Source organism: Anser brachyrhynchus (genome assembly GCF_964034855.1).
Source record: "Anser brachyrhynchus genome assembly, chromosome: Z".
NCBI classification, from domain to species: domain Eukaryota; kingdom Metazoa; phylum Chordata; class Aves; order Anseriformes; family Anatidae; genus Anser; species Anser brachyrhynchus.
The window spans coordinates 53,688,945-53,711,168 of record NC_137697.1 but is presented as its reverse complement, the minus strand read 5'-3'; the positions used below and the strand labels follow the sequence as shown (position 1 = coordinate 53,711,168).

General features: G+C 37.6%; 1 protein-coding gene across 1 annotated transcript in view; it reads left to right on the top strand.

The window, feature by feature from the left end:
- The window catches only part of MAN2A1 (mannosidase alpha class 2A member 1), a 138,726-nt gene that overhangs the window by 20,679 nt on the left and 95,823 nt on the right, over positions 1–22,224 (top strand). Inside the window, exons 4-7 of the mRNA XM_080572773.1 lie at positions 5,625–5,769; positions 14,376–14,547; positions 16,214–16,341; positions 18,194–18,367. Of these exons, the coding sequence (XP_080428899.1) occupies positions 5,625–5,769; positions 14,376–14,547; positions 16,214–16,341; positions 18,194–18,367 (619 nt within the window). The remainder of the gene's footprint in view (positions 1–5,624; positions 5,770–14,375; positions 14,548–16,213; positions 16,342–18,193; positions 18,368–22,224) is intronic.

Sequence of the window (22,224 nt, the reverse complement as noted above, 5' to 3'; positions counted from 1 at the left end):
GAAATACTTGCGGGAAATCTGTTTTGTGATGTGCTGAAGGGACAATGGGTAGAGTTTTATTGTGTTTGTATATTGTCCACCTTCGTCAGTGTTGTGATGACCTCTCTATGATTTTGTTGTAGGTCTTTTTTTGTAGATGTAACCAAATCTGTGAAGAGTGTGTTATGATTTTCATTTAAATGAGAGTTCTTAAATATGTGTTTCACAGAGGTGGGGGTGGAATGTGCCGGGTGTACAGGTGCCCAGGTGTTGGCAGGGCTGGGGCTGCAGTGGTGGCTGAGAAGAGGCCAGGGGCTATGTTGTGCTGAAACAGAGGATTCCAGCCGGCTGCAAAACAGCCCCACTGCAGAGCACAACGGAGCTCTTCCATCAAGCTGATGGTGCCTCTGGGAGAATGTATTTAAGAAAGGCCAAAGTGCTATGCAGGAGCTGTGAGAGACAGGAGAGAGGAAAAAATTGTGTGAGAAACAACCCTTCGAAAACCAAGATCACAAAGGAAGGGAAGAAAGGAGGTGCTCCAGCTGCTAGAACAGGTGGGAGAGCCTATGGAGGAGCAGGTGTTTCCCTGCAGTCTGTGGAGGACATTGGAGCATGTGGATCCTGTGGTCCACAGGGGACCTATTCTGGGGGAGTTTGTGAAGGACTACAGCCTGTGGAAAGAACCTCTCCCTAGAGCAGGGAGAAAATGGAAGGATGAAGGAGCGGCACACTGAGCACAGCCGCCATTCCCCACCCCTTCTATGTCTTGCGAGGAGTTAAAAGCACTGGGAATGAAGGAGTAAAAGTGAACATGGGAAGAACGGGGGATGTGGAGGAGGTTTAGATTTTGATTTTTGCTTTAGATTTTGTCTTTTTCTCCATCCAACTCTATTTTAAATGACAATAAACTAAAATAAGGTTCCCTAAGTCAAATCCGTTTTGTCTGTGATAGCAACTGGTAGGTGATCTCCCTGTCTTTATTTTGACCCCAGAGCTTTTCATCTTATTTTGGCAGCTGCTCTGTAGAGGGGTGGGGTGGTGAGAGAGCACCTAGGCTGGCATCTGGCAGTGAGCCAAGGTCGACTCAACACAAAACCTTTATTTCTTCAGGCAGATGTTTGTTTCAGATCTATTTTTTTTTCTCAAGTTACCTGGCTGGACAGAAACCCACTACCACTGGAATGTTTTAACTCTTATGGTGTTCATATAGTAAGTGACTCCTGTAGGCCACTTTTATGGAATTCAAATGTTTGTTGAAGAAAGTTTTTCAGGTGTACATTTGCATTCCATCAACCCCCCCCCCCCCCCCCCCCCCCAATTTTTTTTGCATTGAGATACTACTCTGGAGATGGTATTTGTTTAAAAAAAGTTCTTGAGTCCTCTTTCTATATTTTTAGTGAAATTATGTTTAAATTGAAGCAGCTGGGAAGTATACAGTTTCTAACATGGTCATCTTGAGAAATCAGGACATGCAGTTTTAAATGTGGCTGACTTTTTTTAACGATTTCTCAAAGTGTAAAGTAACTTTGAAGTCACTTTTCCTCCTGCTCTCCATTGCCTGCAGCATTTAAATCCTGCTACTGTTAGCAGCTCATCCTTCTTTCTCTATCCAATTTAAATCACAAGAGTAACGTGAAAAACATCTCCTTTCACGTACAGTGCCCTCAGTTGCTTGCTATCTGCTACTGAAATAGCTTTGATTGGCGAGCCACAAGTGTCATTTCCTTCTTTCACTCCACTTCTATGTATTTGGTTCAGTTTCAGCTCTTGCACTTGCATCAAACTGTTGAAATTCAGTTTATAAACCCTGTGGAAGCCTTTTTACGGATTATTTTTTATTATTATTTTCCTGCAGTAATGATCTGAGTTAATTCAAGGAGGTACATGAGAGGAGCATAAGAGCTGGCATCAGGTAAGAGGCAGAAATGGGAAGCAGGATCTGCCTCCTTATTTTGTGAATGGTGAAGCTCCTGATGCCTCATTAATGAAACTCATTCTTCAGTGAAGCTAGCCTTTAAGAGCTTTGTGCAGAGGGTTATATGAGTTAAGTGTTGCTTTCTTTTCCTTATGTGGGGGTACATTTTAGAAGAAACTTTCAGAGAATAGCTCTGAAGAGGTTTATTTTTTATTTCCGTTCCCATACTTATGTCTTTAAATATGAGGTTTTAGGAATTTGCAATGAATGCTTCTGCTGGTTGCAAGATTCTTTATTCTAGTTTCAGAAGCATGTATTTGACTTATGGCTTTAGTGTTCTATGATACTAGTGTCAGTAGAATAAAACGGTTTTCTCAGATGCCAGATTAAGTGAATGCAGAAGTTATGTACCTTCAAGCAGACAGCTCTATCTACAGACTCTGAGAAGCAGATAGAACAGGTAGTATTTTTACCTGAAATAGAGCCTGAGAGATCCAAGCGTATATCAGGTCACAAGGAGAGAAGGGTTAACATATCTTTAGAGAAGACTTTAATGAAGTCTTTTATGGTCATGTTGTCTGAGAAATGCCTAACATTGAACTTATTCCATCTTACTCCTGTCTCCTTATTCTAACCTCCTCATATTGAATTTTCTTTTAAAATTATTTTTCTACAACTTGCATTTATCTGCATATAGAATCTTAGTTCTGAAAGCAAATTTTATGCTTTATGTATTTAAATTACATTTTTTTCTGAGTAGGTGCCTTCCTCTTGTTTAGATTGTTTTCCCAAGTTGAGGTCAGGTTCAATGGTTAGCTGACTACCTTTTACTGAACATGTGAAAACTGGCAATTCCAAAGGCTGTGTGTCTGATAATTTTTCTTCTTTATATTAGAAGACAACTTCTGAAATGCATACCTTTGCTGGATACTCTGAATAAAATGGTTAGGGAAAGAAGTTGGGTGTAGCACCAACTATGTGTTCCAACTGTGCTAATAAAACATGAGAAATGCATCTAACACAGAATCTAATCTGTGCTTTGAGAATGCTGGATACAGGTTTCTAAAAAGCCCATGTCCTGAAAGCCAAAGGCAATAGTGAAAAATCTAGAAAACTTAACAATTTGATAGAAGACAGTTTCTCTATTTACAGAAATTTGCTGAAGGTTGACTTGGGGTAGCTAATCACTGGTTTCAAAACTGATAGGTGGAAGAAACTGCTTAATAACAGAGCTGTTATGTTAAGCATCAAGTTTTTGACATGTTACGATTAATGATTTATTCTTGTGTTACTGTATCATCATATAAAAGTATCCCATGCAATGGGATTTTTAATAAACACTTTATACACATGCTTACAGTGCAAAACCACAACATTTAAAGCTTTTAGAAACTGAACACTCTTTTATCCTGGTGTGTCTTAGAACAATTTGTACCTACCTTACGGCTGCAGAAAGCGTAGCATTATAATGTGTGGTTCAGCAATGTGTTTACATTGGCAATCACAAACACTGTGTTGATACAGAAAATATCATCTTCCAGGGAAGGAACTGACATGACTATATGCACATTCTTGTCGTTTTAGGTGGTTACCAAAACAATGTGTTTGAGTGGTAACTTATAAATGTTCTGTCTAGTCTCCTGGTTGGTTATGTTACTTAAGGTTTTACCTTTCTCTCTCCCAAGGCATTGCTTATGCCCGGAATGCCCACTGGGCATTGCAAGTGTCTGATGCTATTGTGTGCTCTCATAGTTTTCAGAGGTTCCCATATTTCCAGAGTTTATGCCTTTGACATGAAATCAATGTCCTTGATTAATTAATAGAGGAGATTCTGTCCTGCTTTGAGGATTCATAAGTAATTGCAGTTTTTGTTACCCCTAAAGAATAAAGTCAGTTTCTGCTTCATTCATTTCCTCACATCTTCTGCTTGCTTTCCAACCCTTATGCTATCAGCTGTGGTGCTCTTCCACTCAGTCTTGCCCTTGCACCTTCATTAGAGAAATCTGCTGTTCCTAAAGGAAACTTCTGTTTGTGTTTCAATTTGTAATCTCACTTCATGTATTTATCAGAGCCTGGTATGAACATGTCCTCTGTTCAAGGCAGGAAACTTTGTGCCCAAACGTTTTTGCACACTTTCAAGCACCAAGGTCCATATTGAAAATGTGATAGAGTAACTCCAGTTTTGGTGATCTTCCTTTCCACAAATTCATTATGAGATTAAAGGTGTTTCTTAAACAGGAAAATGTGATCTACATCTTCCATCGTAGTTCATTTGCACTTTTCTTCCTTCCCACGGGATTGTAAATATCATGAAATTTATGCTCTTAGATTTCCTGCTAGATTGCTGTAGCAACAGCTTAAAATAGCTGGCTCGTTCTGTTTGGGATGACATAAGATGGCATCTTGAGGTTCTGTTCTAGTTTTGTTTTGAGCCTAATGTTACTCAGTTTAAATATATAAACTTGTACTCTGCTGTGCTTCACTTTTAGTGGAATTACACTGAAATTATTAAAACTCTTACCTTTTGAAAGTATTTCTAGGTTTTTAATTATCACCCAAGTGCATAGCTCTGTAAGGAACTTCTTTGAATGAAGTCCTTTGGTATTACAGATGACCATATTATACAATTTCTTTGAAGCTGAGGAAAGGTTAAAGTTAATTAGTTTTGTGGATTTTTTAAATAAACTGTCTTTTTTTTAAAGGTTATTTCCAGAATATGGCTGCTTTTTTGTACACTTATTGTAAATTCATAGCTTTTCTTCAGATGTTAAAGATAAATCAGAAAGATTGAAAGCTTTTGTTGGATATTCTTTGAGAAAAATGTCTGTTAAATGATTTTTTTTTTCTTCTGTAAAGTTCTTACATGATTCAAAAATAGGAAGTAAATTTTAGAAGCGTGCAAGGGAACTATGTCTTTAAAATCGTACAGAAAGTAAAAAGCTTGTCCAGATGATTGTTTATCAGTTTCAGTCTGCTTTTAGGAAATAAGACAATGTTTCTAAATAAATAAAAATTGGGCATGGTAACTTTGGTCTAAACTTACATTAGAATATTCTTTTAGAAGCTGTCTGGTATCTAAATTTCATAAGAATGTGTTAGAGTTACTCTGGAGTTACTTTGTTTACCGGAGATCATCTTTCTTGCATTGATGATTGAAATGTCCTTCCTTTTATAATTAGTGTACCAGTCAACAGTGTATACAGAAGGAGCTTTATTATAACAATTGCCTATATTTCTGAATATTTTTTCTTGATAGTTTTTAAATTCCCTTTTGTGAATTTGACTTTTGCCTCAGTCTCTCACATTGTAATCACTTCTTACTGCTTTCTTAATTTGTCCTTTTTCCTCACTTACATTTCCCTGTCTATTAAGTATCATGTGCTATTTCTGTATAATGTTTTCCCCACACTCCTGCCCCAGTGCTATTGCAAGTTGTAGTCATTTTGGTGACTTAAGGCTTTTGTTCTTACCCTTTATGTAAAGTTTCAATTTCCGCAGAATAGGGCTTGCCTAGTGCTTCTCGTCACCCTAGTTTTGTCTTGAGTGTACTACTGTGACTTGAAACATGCTTTTATTTGTCAATTTTCTATTAATTTACAATTCATCTCTCCTTGTAATGAACAAGCTGATCCAGTGTTACTGCTGTTATTTGACGAGAACAGCTTTGGTTTAAATTGCAGAACTTTTTTTTAAGGATTTATATTTTTATATTTCTTTTACCCCTTTTTAGATGTTGGATGTCTATGACATTCTTCCTTTCGATAATCCAGATGGTGGTGTTTGGAAACAAGGATTTGATATCACATACAACGAAAATGAATGGGACAGCGAACCGCTTCAAGTTTTTGTTGTGCCTCACTCACATAATGACCCAGGTAATATTTTAACTATATTGATTTGGGTATCTATAGGCTTTTGAATTAAGATACATATATATGGCAATTTCTGTTAAAATCTTGGTGTTTTTTCTGCATAGTATATTAAATTTAAATTAGCAAAGCAGTCAAACATACATAATTTTAATACCATGGACTTCAAGGGACAACTGTTACAATAGAAATTGTACACATGTACATTAACTGGAGTAGAACTTCAGTGGTGTTATTAGAAGGTAATATTATTCTGTGTTTCTGTGAACATCCCACATAGATGTTCACTGTGTAATAAATAAAGTGGAGAAGTGTCACTTGTATTTTACAGTCATTTCAAAATAACCAAAAAGCTGTGAATTACACTGCTAAGCATATTCCTGGTATGTGTACGCTGACCATGAGATGCTGGTGAAGCTGCTTGTTATTGGAAAGCCACAACTGAAGTGACTTAAATCTCCCTCTTCCTCTTTATACCACCCCTCTCCCTCATATGTCTTGTTTGAAGTACTGTGGATCTGTCTGAACTAAGATAGGGCACTTTCAACATAAATGACTTCAAAAATGCTATCCAGTATCTACTTAGGAATAAAAGAAAATGAATGAATGCTAGAATTTGGAGTGACTGTGTTATACAATTATGACAGCTCAAATAATGTATAGTAAAAATATATACAGAAAACAATCATAGTGTAACTTTGATCTGCCTTTTTGTTGAACTGTCTTTAAACCTGTGTCTATTAGTTTCCTTTCTCGTTCTCCAGAAAACCTTCTCAGAGAGACGGTACAGTCTCTGCAATTGTTTAATGAATCTGAAATCATGATAAAGGAATGTACAGGACTTTCTAAATCTTTCAATTATTTATAGAGCGGGATATGGAGTTCAGCTCTTTCCCTTCTTTCTAGTGATGCTAGCAAGATTATATTCTTAATTGGAGGAGGTAGATTGGGATCCAATCTAGAGGCCAGTTGCCAAGTATAACCTGTCCCCCCAAAAAAACTGCAGAGTGCAGGCTTAGGTAGCTCTATGGGCATATGAAGCTGGGGAGATGCTGTTAGAAGATTAGAAAAGCTTTGCTTAAAACTTCTTAGGTGTCCATTCAAGTCATGACACTTGGTAGGAGCTCGGTGTTCTGGCTCTGATTTCTCTTCAGGTGCAGTCTATGCCAGTGGAGGTTAAGAGCCTGTGTTTTTGAGCTATGTGTTCCCTGCCCCCTTTTTTCAGTAGATCAGTAGAACACCTCTTTTTTTTTTCTGTAGCTGATAATGACTTTCAGACCATTGGTTTTGGTAGACTTTTCCAAACCTAACCAGTGGACAGATAGATCACTTCTAGTTCTAATGCTAAACTTGCTGTTTCACGGCTTTCTAGTTTTGATGTTTGAGAATGGTAACTTCTCTTTATTTCCCTTCTAAGGGATGCTACTGTTTTTATTATCCGTATGGGTTACATAAAATAATAGTTTTTGACAAGGGTTGTGTTTGTTATTAAATAACCACTGGTTCTTTTTCTACAGGTTTTAGTAATCTTCTTACCCTTTTGTTTTTAACCTTTTCTCGTGGCATTCTCTTGAGGTTTAACCCTGGCAGACAGCTAAGTACCATACAGTGCTCTCTCCGGGTGGGATGGGGAACTAGAACCAGAAAGGTAAAAGTGTGAGAACTCATGGATTGAGATAAAGACAGTTTACTAGGTAAAGCAAAGGCTGCATGCACAATTAGGCAGGTGTTCATCTGCTCCCAGGAAAGTAGGGTTTGTTACATGTAATGGTTTCTTGGGAAGACAAATGCCATCACTCTGAATAACTGCTTTTTACCCTAATTTTATTACTGATCATGATGCCACATGGTATGGGACATCACTCTGACCAGTCTGGGCCACGTGTCCTGGCTGTGTCTCCTCCCAGCCCCTGCTTGCTTTTTCTTGCTGGCAGGGCAGCACCAGAAGATGAAAAGTCCTGGGCTCTGTGTAAGCACTGCTCTGCAACAACTAAACACATTGGTGTGTTATCACCAATGCTTTCATCAAAAATCCAATACACAGCATTATGAGAGCTTCTGTGAAGAAAATAAACTCTGTCCCAGCCAAAACGATGACATGTTCCTTCTATAACTGTCTTCCAAAACAGAACATATAGGGTTAACTTCATCTGTACTGCCTGGCCTGTGTCATCAGTGCTCCATACAGAACAACAGTTTCTGTTGCCCTCCTGGAAGCTCTCTTTGGATCTAACTTTCAGCTTCCTGACCTCCAGCCTTCTACTATATTCTTTATACCTACAGATTTCTGTCCTGCCTCCTCTAATCAGGCAACCAACTGCAGTAAGTTTTCACAGCCAGCGCCATTTTGGTGTCTGATGAGCATGGGCATTGGTTACCATAACCTAGTGCTTCATTCATACTGCAGAACCAGTTCTCCTTACCAAAAGTAGGCCAGAGTGCGATCGCATTTCATGAAATTGAGTATTGAAGTTACCCAACCACTTTCCATATCAAGATTATTCTGGTAGTTATTACCACTTTTCACTACAAATTGCATTCTCTTTCTGCATGCTAGACAAATCACATATCGTACATCATGAGAATGCTGTTGGCCCAGGTGACTACTAGCAAAGGCTGCTTTAGTCCTACTTCTTAAGAAGCAGGATGTATCTGGAGGAGGCTCCCTCAGAGCTGCCAGGTATTTGTCTTTTGGGGCTAGCAGACTAAATAGCTCTGTATTGCTCTTGAAAATAGTGGAACAGAAGAAGGATGCATCTCCAATTAGCTTCCAAATTAGGATAGCAAGTTATTGAGCTCACTGTGAGGTATGTGTTGACTATGTATTTGCAATGACACTTGAGATGTTTTATCTTGTTTGGGAAATCAGAGGATAACTTGGACTTTCTCCAAGTCCAAATAAAAGGACATTTTTCCTCTCTCTGTATGACAATTTTCTCTGTCATGTTTGGAATAAAAAAGAAGTTCTTGAGTCAACAGAATTATTCAAAGATAGATAAGGCATAGATATGACTCTTAGCTTCACCATAGTTGGCCCAACCAGCCCTTTTTCCTGTTTAACATCTTGTGTTGTCACTAAAGGAACTTCTGGTTCTTTCCCAGTATGAATTCCTGACTTAACCAGGAAGTATGTTTGCAATGTGGCTGTTCTTTAATTTTACAACTGAGTGGTGATGTCTCTTGGTGTGCTTGAGATCCCTGTTTAATGAAGTTTCATCCAATTCTATTCTGCCTTCTGGCTGATTTCCAAAGACGGGTGTGGGCCATAATGAATTTTGCTTCTGAGACGGATTTTTACCAGCAGTCATTTATTTATCTTGGAGGAAGTCAGTCATTAAATCTATAGTAAGTTACTACTTGTTCTTCCAGCTCTCTGAAAGATATCCTCTGTGTGGCTGCCCCTTTAATAATAAGATTGGAGGAATTCTTTGAAGTTATGAGAGCTGTCTCTTCTTTATGTTACAACTTTTTTCCTGAGTAGGTTATCCCCAAAGACTTGCCCAAAGTCTTAATTGATCTCACAGATATCTTTTGCCTTTCATCATACTGGTGGCCTGTTTTGGTTAGTATTTTTAATATAATATCTTAATATCTAAATACTTTTATCTAAATATCTAAATGCCTTTAATATAAAATTATATCTGTCTTTTCACTTCCAGCAAGTAAAATCAAGAAATCTGCATTTCCTTGTGCATAAAACTTTCCATTGTGTTCAGAATTCTCAGTTGCTATTAAATAGTGTTAGAATGAGGTATGGTATGATAATGTTACCCTGCTATATGTAGCCCCTTCCATTACCACACGTTTGTGAGACTGAATTGTTTGCTTTTGGAAGGAGTGTTATCACAGAAATCTCCAGATCTTTGGTAAGGACACTTCTGTGGAGCTGTCTGCAGTACGCAAATGCTTATTAATAAGCACTTGAATTAAGGAAAATGTATCTACAACAGAGGTGTAAAATGTCTTGTATAGCTAATGATTACATTGTTCCTTTCTCACAAAGGATTAAAAGGCATGGTGCAAAGAAAATGCTTTATGCCAGAAAAGCTTAAGGTATACCTACACTGTAACAATATACAAGAAAAATACTTACCAACATAAGAAGTTGCTTGGTAAAGATATAACTAGTAGCACCAGAAGCTTTCATTTCTCTTTCCATTTTGTCTTTTCTCATCTGAGGCTACTTTTGCTTAAGCTTTTCATATTACCAGTTATGCTTGTGAAATATGTAGTTGAAAGGCAAAGCAACTGCCTTGAAACAGAACCTATAGAGAAAGGGAAAGGTATGCTTCAGTTTTAAGCTCTGTTTTTGGGAATGGCTCGTGCTCAGATGCTCTGAAACACTTGGTATAACTAGATTCTGATAAATCTGGATTGCCTGCTTCCATATGATTGCAACCAGAATGTACAAAATTGGAGTCTCTGTGATTCTTCCTTCAGTAAATAATATATTTACCCATTGTTGGGAAAACAGATATGAGAATGGGTACATCTCATACTTCTGATCAGCATCAGGAATAATTCTCATTCAGTTGAAGGCAGTCAGTGAAGATTAGAGCACGTCACTAGCATGAGGTCAAAAGCCTTCAAAGATAAATGGTAAACCCTTCTAGCATTTGTTGCTATGTTGACAGTGATCTTAAGTCTTTTCACTTAATTATTTTAGAATTGAGACTTGTGAGCTTTGTAATACATGTTTGAACTAGATTAAAGTGCTTTATGGCTGGATGCAGTTGTTACACACATAGTACAAGCAGCTCTTAAACAGAACTGAAGGAGACTCATCCCCCCCCCCAATTTCTGCCAAACTAAAAATGCATGTGAGAGCGTATGTGCGTATATGCATATATCAGGTCCAAATACTGCTTTTAAAAAGCTCATTAATTATTTTTAACATCGGTAATTTTATCTTACTTCCACTCACATTAAGCCCTCTTTATTGTTTAAGATCATCTCTATTTCCCAGGTGGAAATCTGTATAGCTTTAAGAAGTTCATGGCAGTGATAAGATAAAAGAGGATTTAAGCATAAAGTTTTAATACACCACAGAGTTTCAGGTTTGTTTTCTTTCTGTTGACCAGATCTGGATATGTTTTTTGCATGACTTAGTTTTCCTGACATGTTTGGAATAGTAATTAAGATTGTTGTTCTAATCCACCAAAGTATAAGACCAGCATAGGATAACACTAAAGCAGAAATGAAAAAATGCTAGTTGAATTAAATCTGAGAAGTTTACCCTTAAAAATTTCAGTCTGTAGACCATGAAATTGAAAGTTCATTGGCTGATATGTTGATGTTGTGTTTAATAGGAAAATTAAAATACAATTACTACTGTTCATCTAGAACTTGTTTTCTTCTTAATACAGAGCCACAGCATACTCTTTTCTAGAAACAGAGAGCTGTCTATGAAGGCTATGTAAAGACTATACAATATAATCCAAGTGGTGAATACTTAATTTTTTTTTACTGTAGAGGAAGGTGAGATCTAGGAATAGAATGTGAAACTGCAAGTGTTTTTTTTTTTTTGACATGCTGAATTACATGCTACCTCAGTTTTTATTGCTGGCTGTTTCTGTGGTTGCATATAAAGTGTCAGGAAACATTTAGGGAGGTTTTTTTTTCCATTTTTTTGTCAAGACAGTTCCATTGGAAATTGAGAGTACCGTTATAGACAGCATGCTTTGATTACTGATCAGTACAAATGTTCTTTCTTTTTTAAGCTTTCCATGCTTCCTAAAACGTATAGGCAAATAAGAAACAAGACATCCTTTTTCAACTTTTTGGAACAGTATACATGATTGTGTCTTCTTCCAGGAACTGGTTAGCTGAGTGTTAAATGGAACTATAATACTAGTTTGTCTATTTGTGTTCTGATTTTGTTCTGAAACTTTGCCTGTTCCTCTACATTTGTGTCTTAAGTAGAGCTTGAGGAAGAAAATTGAGCTGGAAAGTGTAGACAGCTATAGTGCCAAATCAGTTAGTGAAATGCTTCAGGATTTTTTGCACAACAATGAATTGCATTGACTTTTGGACGTGAATTGGATTCTGTCATGTCCAACAAAGAAAACTGTTTTAACATTAAAAAAGTGCATAGTGATGATAAATGGGGAGGCAGGGAGGTGGGGTTGGATGGAGGTGTGAGGGGGTAGGGGAGAGGATTCAGTTTTCCACACTTTTGAGGATAAATATGAGTAAGGCAATTGAAAGTCAAGAAGCTTGACAGCACACACTCTCTACTGCTATCTATCACACGTTCTTGCAGAAAGTGAAAGTAACTGGCAAAGTCCCGAATGCTCATTAAGTCAAGAGTAGCATAAGGACATTACAAGCAGTATTTTTTTTCTTATTTACAATTTCATGTTGGCAAAGGTCCAACTATACATTTAAACCAACAAGAGTGATTTTGCTGATGTAACTAGCTTTAGTTCTGGTAATTGCAGCTTTAAGCTAATGAGGTAAACTGTATTAGAATTAAAATTTTCCTGGTCCAAATACACTGGTAAACCTTTTCTTTCAATTTGGGAATAAGCTCTTAGTTTATTAAGTATAAGAGTGAACTGGAGTTGTACTAGATTAAGTGATGTTAGGGACTGAAATGTGAAATAATATATTTAACATGGTTTAGTCTTTAGTGTTCAGCTTCTGGAAAGCAATTGCAAATTAATTCATTCATTGTTCTTTTCAGCTTTTGATACATTTTTAAAAAAATCCTTATGGCTCCATGCAAAGTTGGGCAGTCTCCACAAGTAGCATGTTTAAGATCTATTGATTTATAATGAACTATATTAAGTGCAAGGTACCAGGCATGGTAATGAAATTTCAGAGGATTTTCTGGTGGCTTGCAGTTAATGCTATGAACACTTAAACTTCTCCTAAGACTTGCTCAAGATCCAGTATGCTAACCATGTATAACCTTCCTCTATGGCTTAACTGATTATATATTAAAAATAAGTCCTTAAGCGTAACTCTGTTCTTCCTATATTATAATATGTTTTTATGCCAGCTGCTTTGTCATTTATTCCTATACTTTATCTATGTTGGTTTATTAATGAGTTTTTCAACAATGTTTTAAGACTAATTCAGCGTAGGTGTGCTTTTTTTTTTTCTGCGATATAGTAAGGTAATAAAAGCATGCTAAAATAGTTTATTGTTATGATATATTACTGCATATGAAAAACATAGTATGGTTTCAATAGTTTCAGTTCATTCTGCATTAGTTTTGTGCTAGTATGAGGATGTTATATCTTGCAGAATAAATTTCTAGTAAAAAAGCTATAAATTTGTAGTCTGCTACATGTGGCTGTTTTCATGTAAATATTGGTAAAATATTTCCTTGATTTATTAAAAGGTAAATGAGCATTACCTTGGCTCTACAATTCTACCTAAGATGAATGTCATCTATCTATTATCCTTAAAATAAAGCAGAGTACAAATATTGATTCAGAAGGGATATATGCAATAATAAATTTAGACTTAAAATGATTTTATTAATACTAAAATCTTCAGCATTAATCTAAGTTATTTTTCAAACAATATTAACTCCATCCAGAAAAACTTAATGCTCATTAAGCAGACTGGGATTGAGTTAGAATAGCAGTGCATCCACAGAGCAGAAACGAGAAGGAGAACTGGTAATCAGAGTGGAATCAATAGGGTCAGATTTATCTGGATAACAATTTTCATGTTTAATGGAAGCTTTCACAAAATCTTAAAATATGGATGTTTTAGGGATGATTTATAACATCATTTGCTTTCTTCAGTAGTTATTGTATGTTCCTTAAACACAGCTGCTGAGAACCTTTTGGCAGCACATTCATGCAATGCAAGACCTGGTGTGAAGAATATGAATATGCTCCTTTTGTATTAAGTAGACAGGTTTATCTGCTTCCTTTTCCTAGTTAGAGTTAGAGAAAGAAGAACAGCCTTTCCATATTCTGGGGTGGAAGATGCATGTGCTTCTTCATACAAGGTTTTAGGGAGAGGTTAAAGAATTTCATGGAAGGCTCTACACTGCAAGGCCTGAATGCATGGTTGAAGTTGGATATTCATTTACTCTGTATCTCACTGAGTTGGTAGCTTTCCTGGTAAGGGATTGCAGCTGCAACATACTTCTTTTCCCAGTCATTGCTACGAAACCCCTTATTCATAAATGATGCTGGACATGTGCAGCAGGGTTTACTGCTGCTCAGATAACCCCCATTTTATTTCTTTATACTCTTTGTGGGATACCATTAGTGTCTCTTCATTTTCTCTTCAACGTGTTGCTAGTAATGATTTCAGTCCAGTCATTTTAGGTAGACTAGAGTGATGAGGTGCATTAGGAAATCGACAATTTAAAAATCTGCATATTCGCAGCTGATCGAAGTACAATGCCTAATATTCGGTATGTTTATACTTCAAGGCTATAAAGCATCTAAACTTCATAAAGAAATTAACAACAAAACAAAAACAACAACAACAAACTCCCAGAGTTAGCACTATAAGTTGTCCACAGCATGAAAAATTCAAATTTAAAAAAATGTTTCACTTAATTATTTGAAGGGGATGGGAAGAAGGCAGGTCGCTAAAAATGGAAAGCAATATACATTTCTTTTTTTTTTTCTTTTACTTAGGTTGGCTGAAGACTTTTGATGATTACTTCAGAGATCAGACACAACATATCCTAAATAACATGGTTATAAAACTGCAAGAAGACAACCGAAGGAAATTCATATGGTCTGAGATTTCTTACTTTTCAAAGTGGTGGGATGGAATAGATAGCCAGAAAAAGGATGCCGTTAAAAGGTTTGAACACCTTTGCTACTTCTTACATTCCATGTGGCATGTTCTGGAACTTTGTGTGTAATTGACTGCACTGTAAACTCGAGATTCCACTTGTAGTGCAGAATAATTAGAATAATCACACTACTCAAATTCTGATTGTTTGGGTGTGTTTACTGTTTTTCATTTATAAAGTAGAACTGTTCAGACAAATGGACCCCAATTACTAACTTCCCAAAAAGTTGAGTAAAAGTTTCCATGTCCAACCTTTAAGAGCCATTCAGATTGTAATGGGTTGTGATTACAAACTTAACTCCATTATTAGAAGTCATGTTAAAGTGCTGTTAATTGAATAATTTTTCATACTAGCTATTTATGTACTTCTTTCTTCAGTTACAACACAGTTATGAAATGAGAGACTTTTCTTTTTTAAATGTGCATTTTTGATAAACAAGCGGCAACTTCAATTGTGAAGTACTATATACCCTTTTTCTTCTTATTTCTTTTAAAAATTACAAGTCAAAATGGAATAAGTAAACAATTTGCCTAGACATTGAGACAAGAAAGCAAGCTGCTTGATAACCTTGAAGTAAGAATCTAGTTTACGGTACTTCAAAACAGCCTTTTTTTTTTTTTTAATACACTTTTGCCTCGAGACAGGATTCAACAGTCCTTAGCTCATCTCTGTGATTCCCTTCTTCACATGCCCCCCTTCAAGGTGCATGGGATGCATTGGGGTACTGTAAGCCTCATAGCTCCAAAGCTTAAGTAACCCTGGAAATCTTGAAAATGACTTAAAAACTATTAAAAGAATTATGTACAATGTATGAGTATTACAGTACAGTTGTTCATTTTTTGAGATGAAAAAAAAAAAAGCCTTGGAACACTAACCAGTAAATGATACCACAGAACTATGTACCTTCTTGAGGGAAATCAGGTATTAAGTTAAACTGCTGCAACAGTTACAGAAACTGCGCTAGAGATTATTTTTGCTGCATATTTTACAGTGCTCTTATTGGTATTATCTATAATATGACTAATTTCTGATATTTACTGTATTTTTTTCTTGGATTCTTTTAGCAGTTATTATGCTAGTGTACAATATAATTAACAAGATTAAATTATTTAATTATAGGAACAGCCTGATGCTGGAAGCATGGTAGTTATTTTTATTGACATCTTAATAGGGAGACTGGATCATCCTGTGATGTGTTTCAAGAAGGCATTTTAATGAGTGAGATGGTCCGAAGTGTTTATAGATATAATAAACTTTGAAGCTCTATCAAGCTCTCTAAAACAGTAAAAAGAATGGTAGATTAAGGATGGAAGATAGGAGTAGTGCTTTAAGTGTACAGTGTCTAGGCATCTTGATCAATAGGCCTTCAGCACTGTGCAACATACTGTTTTATTTTTTGTAGTCTGTGCATGAAATAGCTATCTTCCTGATTTAAACAAAAAAAATACTATGCCATGTGCAGAAGAGGTACTAGTTTTTTGTTGTTGATTTGCACACACTGGCATTAAAAAAAATCACTGTATATTGATTTTTTTCTTTGATTAAAAAATGCAGGCTAATGTCGGAAGTAACATAATTTAGATTTTGGCATTGTGTCCCTTGCAGATACCTGTTGGGTATTCAGAAATGGATTTTAAAAATATCTTTTCTGAACACAATTTATATATTCTTCAGGTTAATAAAAGATGGACAATTTGAAATAGTAACAGGAGGATGGGTCATGCCTGATGAAGCCTCTGCTCATTACTTTGCTGTAGTAGACCAGCTGATAGAAGGACATCAATGGCTAGAAAGGAACCTGGGTATGTAGACTGATCTAAAATATAACTGTTAATACAGCAAGTTACTTCATATCTCTCAGGTCCTTTGCAGGCTTTCCTTACTCTTCTTTCCTGAAATGTTAAATCAGACCACTTACTGAAAGCCATAAGACTTAATTTCTAGTATTGACATCTCTATTTGTGAAAATCATGACAAAGGCCTTTAAATTATTTAAAAACGTATGTTCCTGCTATTTGTTTGGATCCCTTTGGCAGGCTGTATTTATTAGGTTCTGTGTATTTATTAGGTTTTTAGATATTTTCAAAAAAAAAAACCACATGAATTTTAGTAGTAGTTGTAAAGCCAAAACCCAACATAGTGTTAGAATTGTTTGCGTTAAAAAGAAAAAAAGGCAACTCATTCACTTTCAGAACTTTGAGGAATTCTTGCAGTAAGGTTGACCGAATTGTTTTGGTTGTTGTAAAAGTTTTGTTTTTTTGGTTAGTTGCATAAATAGAGAATTCCTTTTACATTGGAACTATTTGTGTAGTGATTTTAGTGATAACAGTACGTCATTAAATTATTTTGAAAAGCTGTTTTACTATGTCATTTTTAGGACAAGGTGGAATGCTCTTAAACTAAAAGAGAATAGATTTAGACGAGACGTTAGATGGAAATTCTTTACTGTAAGGGTCATGACGCACTGAAACAGGTTGCCCAGAGAAGCTGTGGATGCCCCACCCCCGGAGGTGTTCAAGGCCAGGCCGGATGGGGCCTTGGCCTACCTGATCTAGTGGGTAGCATCTCTGTCTATGGCAGGGGGGTTGGAGTTAGATGATCTTTAAGGTCACTTGCAAACCCAAGCCATTCTATGATGATTCTTTCTTTTTTAGATAGCAATTTCTATAAATATAGCTTCTCATAGTTATAAGACTGTGGGGGGTAGAAGGGAAGTTTAATAAAAGGATAATACTGAATTGTTGTATTTTGTTTTTTTCTCTTTTTTTTTGATGAGAGAGTAAAAATGTATCTAAGGAACCATGTTGAAGAATCAGTTAAACAAGAGTTAGATACAGCTTCTTTACTTACTAATATGAAATTTACTTGCTAAGGTTTAGGTTGAATATTAGGAAGAACTTTACCAAAAGGTTTGTTAGGCATTGGAATGGGCTGCCCAGGGAAGTGGTTGAGTCACCATCCCTGGAGGTCTTTAAAAGACGTTTAGATGTAGAGCTTAGTGATACGGTTTAGTGGAGGACTTGTTAGTATTAGGTCAGAGGTTGGACTCGGTGATCTTGGAAGTCTCTTCCAACCTAGATGATTCTTTGATTCTGTGAAATTCAGGGAAAAGGCAATAGTAATTGGTATGATTCTCATAATTGCCATTGAAGTAAATAAATTCATTTTGAAAGAAAAGATAGTCCCAAAGCCAACAAAGGTTAAAATTATTTAAATTACACTGAAAATTCAACAAGTTACAACAGCTGTCTTCATTTGTTCATTTTCTTTCAGCTTTTCTTTCCAATTATAACATCTGGAAACTACTTAAATGAAAAAGATGATGTTTTGTTATGATTCCATGTAAAGATGTTTGAGACAAAATTGAAATAGTATAAAAGTGTAGAGCACTAATCTCAGTGTTTTTTGTTTAATGTAGTTAGAATGCCTTACCTCTCCGATATTTGATTTTTTTCATGAGTAATTATCTGTTTAATTCTAGATTGTTACTTCCAATGTGTGTTCTGCAGGAGGCTTAATATTCAGCTGTGCATTTTCTTTTATTTTCTTGGAAATTTTATCTGTAGTGGTTGGACTTGAGTTATATTGGTATAACTTTGTTTGGGTGAACAGCAAAACCTTTTCCTCCTCTTAAACTTCTTACCTTGTCAACAGGAGTAAAACCGAAGTCTGGTTGGGCAGTTGATCCTTTTGGGCATTCACCAACAATGGCCTACCTACTGAAACGCACAGGATTTTCAAATATGCTTATACAGAGAGTTCATTACTCAGTTAAAAAACATTTTGCAACTCAAAAGACACTAGAATTTTTTTGGAGACAGAACTGGGGTATGTATTTTTCCGTTATGTCAATTTATTTTATTAGTTTATGTAGGTAAAATATGGAGTTAACGTGAATAAATACTCTGAAAATCCTCACAGAACAGCTTGTTTAGAGAAGTTAGTCTAGAATTAAAAAAAGTATGTGTATATAAACGTTAGACTTGCAGTTCTTTAAAAAAAAAAAGAAAATCATCTTGTTCAAAAGCTTCGGGGAATTTTTGTGTAACAAAAAAGGAAAAGCTGTGTGTTAGGGAAGGGGTTAAAATATGAAAGCTGTGGTGTTGCTGTTGCTCCTCAGATCTTGCTGTTACTTCACTTTCATGTGTGTTTTTACTTTCTCTAATATTCCTTCTCCTATCCCTCTTATGAAATATTTATAGGGGAAGGGGAAGTGTTTTTTATGGTTTTTAGTTTGTTCTGCTACCTCCCAGTTAACAACTTTGAACAAAGGTTCACCTTCCTGTGAAAAAGCATATAAAAAGTATGTTTTATTTTATTAGAATAAATATAATTGCTTTCTTGTAATTTGTATGTTACACAGTTTGAAGGGTTTCATAAGTAATGTAGTAATTACATCTTAGTAGGCTGTGTCTGTAAATGAATGTACTTTTCTGTGTGAATTTCATTTTGCTTAGTGTACTGTACCAGCATTCTAATAAGCAATATGGTGAATGTATGTATTGGAGGTTTTCTTTCTGCTTTTTAAAATAAACTAATATGTCACAGCTTTATCAATATAGGGTAAAACAAGTTTATTTTGTACTTACTATTGAAAGGTCATAATGATTTTGAAGTTCTACAGTTTCTGTGTTTTTTAATGGGAGGTTGTAACAGAGTGAATATTCAAATAAAGTAATCTGCACAAGCAAACTTTTCCTGAGGTAAACATACAACTGTGAAAGAAATTCTGTTACAAAAACACTTAAGAAGTTTTTATTTTAATGTTGACATACGCCACTTCGTTTACATATTGCTTAATTGACCTGCCATTTTAAATAGTTGCATATAAAAATCCTGTGTATGATATGGTCTAATGTTTTGGCTTCAGAAGGCTTTCAAAAGAGATCAAAGATCACTGATCTGGTATAATATGTAGATATGTTACTTGAGATAGAGAACTCCTACAGTTGAAAGATAAATGTATATATTCATGGATAATGACATTTAAGTCACAAGTAGTAGCAAAATAGTTTTTAACAAAGGTCTGGAGTATAAATGCAAAGGTTTAGGATTACAAGGTTTTAAAGAGTATTTTCTTAAGTATTGTTGACATACTTTTCTTGGGAGCCAGGTTCCTTAAGATGTAAACAACATTCATCCCTTTTTTCAACATAAACTCACTTGAACTCATAGAATGGTTTGAGTTGGAAGGGACCTTAAAGATCATCTAATTCCAACACCTTTCACCGGACCAGGTTGCTCAAAGCCCCATCCAACCTGGACTTACACATTTCCAGGGATGGGGCATACACTTCTCTGGGCAACCTATTCCAGTGCCTCACCACCCTCAAAATAAAGAACTTCTCCCTAATATCTAATCTAAAAATCTAAATCTAGTCTTTCTTAATTTAAAACCATTAACTCCTTGTCCTTTCCCTACACACTCTGACAGAGAGTCCCTCCTCAGCTTTCCTCTAGGCCCTCTTTAGGTACTCGAAGGCTGCTGTAAGGTCCCCCCTGGAGCCTTTTCTTAACCAAAGATGAACAAACCCAACTCCCTTAGCCTGTTTTCATAGATGTGCTCCAGCTCTTTGATCATCTTCGTGGCCTTCCTCTGGACTTGTTCTAATACTTCCATGTCCTTCTTGCGCTGGGGGCCCCAGAGCTGAACACAGTGCTCCAGGTGGGGTCTCACAAGAGCAGAGTAGAGCTGATGAAGCTGATTGGCTGGAATTCCTTTGTGTTGCTCTTCAGGTGCTCTCCTGCTGACCTGTGACCCTCCTCCAGGCTCTGGGCATCTATTGCTGACACTGGCATCAAATGGGGAGGAGTGGGATGGAGTGAGGTTTCCCTCCCCTGGTAACTCTAGTTTAAGTTTTCCATCCATGGTGACTCTAGTTTAAATCCGTCTTAACCATCTTACAGCTTGGCAAGCCTATGACTTAAGATGCTCTTGCCCTTTTCTGAGAGTCGGAGCCCATCAGTCCCCAGCAGACCATGTTTCTCAAAGCGAGTCCTGTCATCTAAGTAGCTGAACCCCTGTCTGAGGCAACAGTCCTGTAACCATCTGTTGATTTGCCAGATCTGACTGGCCCTTTCATAGAATCATTAAGGTTGGAAAAGACCTTCAAGATCGTCTTTTTTGTCCGCACAGCTTTTGAGCCACTCTGCCCCAAGCCTGTAGCATTGCATGGGGTTGTTGTGGCCAAAGTGTAGGACCTGGCACTTAGCCATGTTCAACCTCATCCCATTGGCCCCTTCCCATTGACCCATCCTGTCCAGGTCCCTCTGCTCTCCGGCAGATCGACACTTCCCCCCAACTTGGTGTTGTGTGCAAACTTACTGAGGGTGCACTCAATTCCCTCATCCCAATCATCAATAAAGATATAAAAGAGGATGGGCCCCAACACTGACCCTTGGGGAACACCACTGATGACCAGTCACCAGCTGGATTTCAATCCATTCACCACCACTCTCTGGGCCCAGCTGTCCAGCCAGTTTTTTACCCATTCAAGAGTGTACCTGTCCAAGCCATGGACTGCCAGCTACTCCAGGAGAATACTATGAGAGATTGTGTCAAAGACCTTGCTGAAGTCTAGGTAAACTACAATCCCCTTCCCTTTGACCAGCAGGACTGATGAAAAAACTGTCCATTCTCCTGAGTCCTTTACTGCTGCTCCAGGGCTCTATGATCCATCTTGATGCTCTGCTGACAGCTCCTGACAGCATCACTGGTGCCCATGTGAAACAGCAGCAGTGAATAATAGTCACTGGGCTGTATGAGTCTCATTAGTCTCTTGGTGACATCCCTGATAAGAGCCCCTGGTAAGCAGCAGACTTCCCTCAAGAGTGGATCGGTTTGGCGGATGGGCGCCTCTGTACCTCTCAGGAGAGAGTTGCCTATGACTATCCCGCTTCGCCTTTTCTTAGTTGCAGTGATTGTTATATAGGGAGCAGACCAGGCTGCCTTACGCAGCTCCACGCACTCCTTGCAATGGGTCTTTCCTTTTCAGTCTGCAGAAGGGTGAAGTGGATCTGTAAGGGCACCTCAGGCTTTAGGGAAGGCTCTTCCTCCTGCTGGTCCTTGCTGTTGCCAGCTTCCACTCTCCAGTGTTACTGCCCACCTCCCCAGCACCCATTCTATGAGGGCCAGTGAGGGAGGTTTTGGCTGTTTGGCCATGGGCTGTGTGTCCCCTGCCGACTATGCTAGGATCCAGCTGCCTAACTTCTCCTCAGCCTCCCTGATGCTATGCAACCTTCTCAAAGTCTCCTGCAGCTTGGCCACCAGCTGCAGGAGGTCTTCCACCTGGGCACACTTTTTGCAGGCAGATTTGCCCCAGGGGAAAGTTCTAGGCACTTCCAGAAGTCAGAGGTTTGCACCTCATCTTCACCCCTCAGTAGCTCTGTCTGAGTGGAGGTGCCAACCACCGCTGGGGCAGACAGTGCAGATCGTGCAGCCATACTCGCAGCCTTTGCCCTGAGATGAGTACTTACCATTGTGCCTTGAGGATCGGGTACGGTGAGTGCTCTTGGCCTGGGCAGATCTGGGCGTGGGGCTAAGGTCTTGTGCCTCCTTCTCGGCCAGTGGGTAGGTCCTCTCTTGAGGTCCTCTCCCCTGCTGTGCCATGCTCTGTTCACTGCGCTCCTGGTTGCTCATGCTCCTTAGGGACTGCTTGTGGGGGGTGGCTTCATGGAATAGGTAA